Source organism: Mustela nivalis, assembly GCF_964662115.1.
Source record: "Mustela nivalis genome assembly, chromosome: 1".
NCBI lineage: Eukaryota > Metazoa > Chordata > Mammalia > Carnivora > Mustelidae > Mustela > Mustela nivalis.
Window position 1 is genome coordinate 64,790,316 of NC_139020.1, and position 6,747 is coordinate 64,797,062.

The 6,747-nt window shown below is 38.3% G+C and overlaps 1 protein-coding gene across 3 annotated transcripts in view; it reads left to right on the forward strand.

Moving 5' to 3' along the window:
• The window catches only part of POGLUT1 (protein O-glucosyltransferase 1), a 30,567-nt gene extending 25,774 nt beyond the window's left edge, over positions 1–4,793 (forward strand). For 2 of the 3 annotated variants that reach the window (XM_082729213.1, XM_082729215.1), the window contains 2 exons: positions 1,746–1,802; positions 2,264–4,793. In XM_082729213.1, the coding sequence (XP_082585339.1) occupies positions 1,746–1,802; positions 2,264–2,420 (214 nt within the window). In that variant the 3' untranslated portion in view covers positions 2,421–4,793. Of the gene's footprint in view, positions 1–1,745; positions 1,803–1,920; positions 2,041–2,263 lie in introns of those variants that run through there. The other variant, XM_082729214.1, reaches the window with a different exon arrangement.
• The last annotated feature ends 1,954 nt before the right edge of the window (positions 4,794–6,747 follow it).

The following is a 6,747-nucleotide window of genomic DNA, read 5'->3' on the forward strand; positions in this document are numbered from 1 at the left end:
CAGTGCCCTTTTCTGGGGGTGAGAGCAGGAGACCAAAGGGACATTTTTCTTCACTGCTAATTTTTGATGTGTATCATTGAACATTTCTCTATTTTCTCAAGTATGTCCCAGATCTACAACAGGTTGCCTTTAGCCTGTGTGGGCTTTTGTTGTCCTTGTATTGGTCCTGAGGAGACTCTAATATCTAAATATTTCTTTTTTGCTTCAAAGAAGAAATAATCCATTATCTACCTCTCTAGAGATTAATTGTAGATCTCAGTCTATGGTCTTTCTTTCTTTCTTCTTTTCAAATTTAAGGAATTGTTTTTATTTTTCAAATTATTCAAATTTTGTTAGTTATCATACAGTGCAATATTGGTTTCTAGAGTAGAATTTAATGATTCATCACTTACATACAACACACAGTGCTCATCACAGCAAGTGCCCTCTTTAATACCCATCACCCATCTAGCCTATCCCCCCTGCACCTCTCTCCATCAACCCTCAGTTTGTTTTCTGTTGTTAAGAGTCACTTATGGTTTGTTTCACTCTCTCCGTTTTTACTTTCCCCCCTTCCCGTATGTTCATCTCTTTTCTTTCTTAAACTCCACATATGAGTGAGACCATATGATGTTTGTCTTTCTCTGGCTAATTTATTTCACTTAGCATAATACACTATAGCTCTATCCACATCATGACAAATGGCGAGATTTCATTCTTTTTGATGGCTGAATAATATTCCATTTTGTATATATACCACAATTTCTTTATCCATTCATCAGTCAATGGACATTAGTTTGTCTAGCGTTGATAATACTGTTTTAAACATTAGGGGGCATGTACCCCTTCAAATCTGTATTTTTGTATCCTTTGGGTAAATACCTAGTAGGGTAATTGCTAGGATATTAGGTGGTTCTGTTTTTAAATTTTTGAGGAAACTCCATACTGTTTTCCAGAGTGGCTGGAGCAGTTTACATTCCCACCAACAGTGCAAGAGTGTCCCCCTTTCTCCACATCCTTGCCAACACCTGTTGTTTCTTGTGTTGTTAATTTTAGCCATTCTGACAGGTGTGAGGTGGTATCTCATTGTGGTTTTGACTTGTATTTCCCTGAGGATGAGTGATGTGAGCATCTTTGCATGTGTCTGTTACCATCTGGATGACTTCTTTGGAAAAGTGTCAATTATGTCTTCTGCCCATTTCTTAATTGGATTATTTGGTTTTGGGTATTGAGTGTGGTAAATTCTTTAGATATATCCTTTATCAGGTATGTCATTTGCAAATATCTTCTCCCATTCCATAGTCTGCCTTTAGCTTTGTTGATGGTATCCTTTGTTGTGCAGAAGCTTTTTATCTTGATGAGGTCCCGGTAATTCATTTTGGCTTTTGTTTCCTTTGCCTCCAGCAACACGTTTAATAAGTTGTTTAATAAGTTGTTACAGCTGAGGTCAAAGAGGTCTCTGCCTCTGTTCTGTCTCACATTTAGGTCTTTCATCCATTTTGAATTTATTTTTGTGTATGGTGTAAGGAAGTGACCCAGTTTCATTCTTCTGCATGTAGCTGTTCATTTGTTGAAGAGACTGTCTTTTTTCCATTGGATGTTCTTTCCTTTGTTGAAGATTAGTTGACCATAGAGCTGTGGGTCCATTTTTGGGTTCTCTATTCTATTCCATTGACCTATTTGTCTATTTTTGTGTCAGTATATATATGGTCTTTCTTTCTTAGTTTGGTCTATATTTCAGAGTCTAATAATTCTTTCAATTTTAGGGAGTTGTTGCATTTTGTAAAAGCAAATGATGATGTGGCTCAACAAATTGCTGAAAGGTAAGTTCTGCTCATTTTTCCTTTTTCTATTTTACTTTATTATCCCCATTTTGCCCCAGCTAAAGGCGTATGAATATTGTTATCATGGTAATATCTGGATTTCATCCTCACTATACAGAGATAATCAGAATTAAAGCTGTCCAGAAGGAAGACACACATTCACATGTCCCAAGCCCATCTTTTATCAAAGTAGACTGAAATCTTTGAGGTAATTAAACAAGTACAGAATTTCTGAGCATTCGTTCTGTATGTGTTTGTTTTTAAGAAAAAAAATTAAGTTTTATGGCTAAGTGCATATGTGTGGCTAGGATATCTATAGGGTTGGCTCTGAGAATCAAGATTTAATTCACATAAAGCATAAGCATTCTGAACAGTGCTTGACACAAGGTAAGCAGCCACATATAAGCTATTAGTACTATCAAGTGCTGTGCTTTAAATGTTCTTGTTAATCTTATTTCTAGGGGAAGCCAGTTTATTATGAATCACTTGCAGATGGAAGATGTCACCTGTTACTGGGAGAGCCTATTGACTGAATACTCTAAATTCCTGTCTTACAATGTAACAAGAAGGAAAGGCTATGATCAGATTATTCCCAAAATTTTGAAAACTGAACTCTAGTAGTCATCATCGGACCACAGTCCTTCCTGGCAGCAGCCCTCAGAGAGCCCGTGTTGAGAAGCTTCCCATGAGTGTGGTACCTCTACCTTGAATACTGTTATCAAGCCAAATAACTGGTTTTCCTTATCATGCTGCACCCAGAGCCACTCTCAAGAAAGATCCAAAATGTGTATGATACAGACATGAAGCAGCTCAATGCTTTGGCTGAATAAGGACGAGGAATCATGAGACGTGGGTTTTGAACCCAATTCTACTTTTTATTTTCTTAAGACCAATCCCAGCTTGTGCCTACAGATATCCATACGTGTATGTTCATCACTGTGAAACTGACTGCATCTGTGGGATGATACTTTGTCACCTTATTTGGAACAGAAAAATTAATCATTTGGCACTAGTACAACCCATCACCACCGCAGTTCTGCAGTTATTCTAGGTTTGATCTCTGTCATTGTATTTTAATGTAGGAGGTCTTATAGGGTTTGTGAAAAACACCTGGGGATCATTTCTTGAAAGGTCTAAGGAAGCAGTAGTTGTACCATGCAATGATGGGGCAGTTCTCTTTTGTAAAACCATAAGCTTTTTGGTACTCAGGAGGTTTATATAATGCTACAGAGAAAGGGGCCAATTGTATGAGTAATTATTGCAATTGGATTTCAAGTTTTCCCCTTCTGTGCCTTCACACACATGTTTCTCTATTTAAAAAAAAAAAAAAAAGACAAAAGCCTCTTAATAAATTTAGGAAGTAGTCCTCTTTAATGAAGCTGTGCATAGAACAGCAGCTCTTCTTCACTCCTTGCACACCCTTAATATTTTTTCCTCTTTAGATTGGCAGCAGTCCATATCCTCAAAGGTGTGCAGGGACCTCAAGGAGTCTCCACCTATGAAATGTTACATTGGGAGTTGAGACCATCCAACTTGAGCACTTAACTTATGTCAGAGGTATTTCAGTACCTCCTTTCCCTTTTCCTCCCTTTTTGAAAGACATATTTGGGTAGTAGTTTAATCTCTCAGGATGCTCTTTCTAACTTAATTAAAAATGAAGAAAACTTTTTGGATGAAAACCCACAGTGTCTGGTTACTCAGAACCACCTTTGTCCCTTAAGCCAACTTTTCCACATTGAAATCGACTCTTCCTTTGCTTAAGAACTGTTCAGTATTAGTTGGTTTCAAAATTAATAGACGTGAGGTTCAGTCATATAAAATCAGGGATTTTATTCCATTAGTGAGAAATGTATTTGGCTTTTTAAACTTCCTTCCACAAAAGTTTAAGTCTGAGGACTTTCTTAGAGGAGATGACTATCCTTGGTAAGAGCATTGCATAAAATAAGGGAGACATTTAAAGTTGGATGTTTTGTTTCCAAGTATTAAAAATTCATGGGGACCATGTCTTTAGATGCTAGAAGTCTAGCGATAAGCAGTCTGGATTTCTGAGTTGTACTGTAGTTTTGCCTTGTCAGTAGGAGGCCAGTAGATGTTCTCTTTCTCTCTGTGTTTTAATTTTCCTGTCATAAAACTAAAAACAATTTTCTGTCCTTTGGATTAGGAGCTGAAACTGCATTTCCCTGGGAATTTCCCATTTTGCTTCAAGTCCCAGTTCAAGCATCCCATCTCTGAATCTTTTCTTTCATTCCTCTGGGCAATTAGGGGCTATCATAAAACTTTGCTTATGCCTGTTTTATAACATCACATCGCACTGTAGTTATTTGACTATTTCTGTTTCTGTTCTGGGGGCTTCTTGATGGGTAGGAAATCATGTTTTACTCATCTTGATGTCTCTATTATCCAGTACAGTGCCTCGCACAGTAGATACAAAGAATTATTGGAAGAATGAATGGGTGGGTGGATGGATGGATGGATGAAGGCAGTTGACTTGACTAGATCCTATTTACAGGTAGACTAGCCATTGGCTCCTAAGGGGGTCTAGACAAGACTGTAAGAATTGGAGCAATGCAGATTCTTATCTGCTCTTTGAACAGTCAATAAGGGCATCTTTGTATTTAAATTCAGGAAATGTTATTCAGATTTTATACTTCTCTGTTTACCTCAGTGTAGGTGGTGTGAGGATGGTGTGTAATAATAAGAAAAATGTATGTATGTTTTTGAAAATTTGAAAATAATTTTTATCCCCATGGCTTTTGAAACTTGTTGTTGTCTGTTGTTAATGCTGGCTAGGTCTTGGGGTGCCTGAGTGGCTCATTCAGTTGAGCATCTGACTCTTGGTTTCCGCTCAGGTCATGATCTTATGGTCTGAGATTGAGTCCACACTTAGTGTGGAGTCTGCTTGAGATTCTCTGCCTCTCCTTCTCCCTAAGCACTGCCCACCCCTGCAAAATAAATGAATAAATAAAATCTTTAAAAACAAAAAATAAAAAACATGGCTGGGTCCCACATCACCTTTCCTCCTCAGAGTGCTAAAGGGCATACTTTTCTTAGAAAAAAGAATAGTTTATTTGAATAAGTGGGATACATGGGTAACACAAGTAATGCTTTTCCTTTCTTTATCTGGAGGGTATCCTCTGTATGACATCATTAGTGTCTCACCTTACTTTATTGTGGCATTCAGGTTCTCCTAGTTGCCAGGAAGAGAAACTTCCAGCTAGTTAAAGCAAAAGAACTTATTAGAAGCATATGAGGGCATCTCAAAGAATCTAAACAGAATTCCTAGAGCTAGAGGGATAGAAAGTAGGGCAACCCAGGAACTACAACTCAATAAGAATTTTGGACTGCTCTAGAGTGCTACTATGGGCAATTCCAGATACTGTCATACTCTGTCTCTCAGGCTGAGCTTCGCAAGAGAAAAAAGTTTAATGGGTTCCTTTGGTTCGGCTCCAAAGAGGTAATTCCCTACCCTTGACCCCTACACTGACTACAAACAAGAACACACAGAAGTACACAAAAATCCATCTTCTCATTCATCTAAATATGCCATCAGTTAAGATAATCCTACTGCATCCAGAGATAAAGTGCTGTGAGTAAGACAAATCATTCAATATTTATCAAATACTTTTTGAGCATCTACTATGCACAAACAGTGGGAGATTAAAAAAAAAAAAAAAGTTTACAACAGGCTCCCTAACCTCAAGGGACTCTGTAGTTGAGATGATAAAGTAAAAAACAATATGAGAGGCATCACAGGCAGAAGGTGATTAAAGTGACATGATGCCTTAATCATAAGGCCAGTTACTCTTGCAGACAATGTGAATTTGGAGTTCAGAGGAGGAAGAAATTTCCATCTAATGCAGATGGGAATCTTCATAGAGGTAAAATTTGAGTTATGCTTTGTGGGATGAGTAAGTGAAGTGGTTCTTGAGAGTTCTAAAAATTCATTTTTTCTACTTATGAAAACAGTTTATGTCACATGTAATACAAGAAACTGTAACATATATAGCAAGGCAGTATCTGGTGAACCTAGCAGGGAAAGGGAAACTTTCGACTTCTGAGAGAAAGTTCACAATGGAGGAAGAAGTTAATTGAGTTCCATGAGTAGAACTCAGCAACAAGGGCTGAGGATAGGAGAATGGTGGTTCCAGATAGTGTGGTGACTACAGTGAAATCCCTCCTTGATGCCTTTACTCTGATGGCAAAGGCATGTGCAAGAAGGAGAAAGCTGTTTTTAAACAATAATCCAAGCAAACCTCATAACACGTTTTGACTCGGCGTTGTTCTGAGACCCCTCAAAAAGGCCAGATCACAGAGTAAGGAAAGTATTTCTCTAGTGGTAAGAAAAAGTAAGACCTGGGGACTTGGAGAAGCAGGAGTGTGACAGAAGGTGGAACTGAGGAACTGAGATAGAATAGCAGCAACAGTGAGCAGTTACAAAAGGTCTGGGGACTTCTTGAGGTACTACTAAATGGCAAAACCTTACAAATGAGGGCTCCCAAAGTTAACCAAAGAAGCAGAGAAGGCAGCTCTGGAGTTAGTGAAATTTACCTGTTAATATGACATCATTTATATCTATGGGGTAGTGAGTCCTGGGGACATTTGAGTTGTATACAAATGACTTAAGTAGTAACTGCCCAACATCTTTGCTCCACAATTCCAAGCCCTCCCTCATCCCAGAATTATTCTGGAATCATCACAAGCATTCAACTTTTTCTACATGTAGACTGTAGACTTCACAGCCATTCTTTTGGACTTTCAGGCCTTGGGACTTTATCCTGGTACCCACCGGTGTCTATATGGGATAAGTAGCAACCTAGAGTCAAAGCCAGGAGTAAAGGGATCTAAATTCTTCATTCACCAGCGTACCTGCCAGACACAATGCTAGGTTCTGGACCTACAGAGGTGAATATACCTTGTCTGTGAACTCAGAATTAGTCTACTAAGA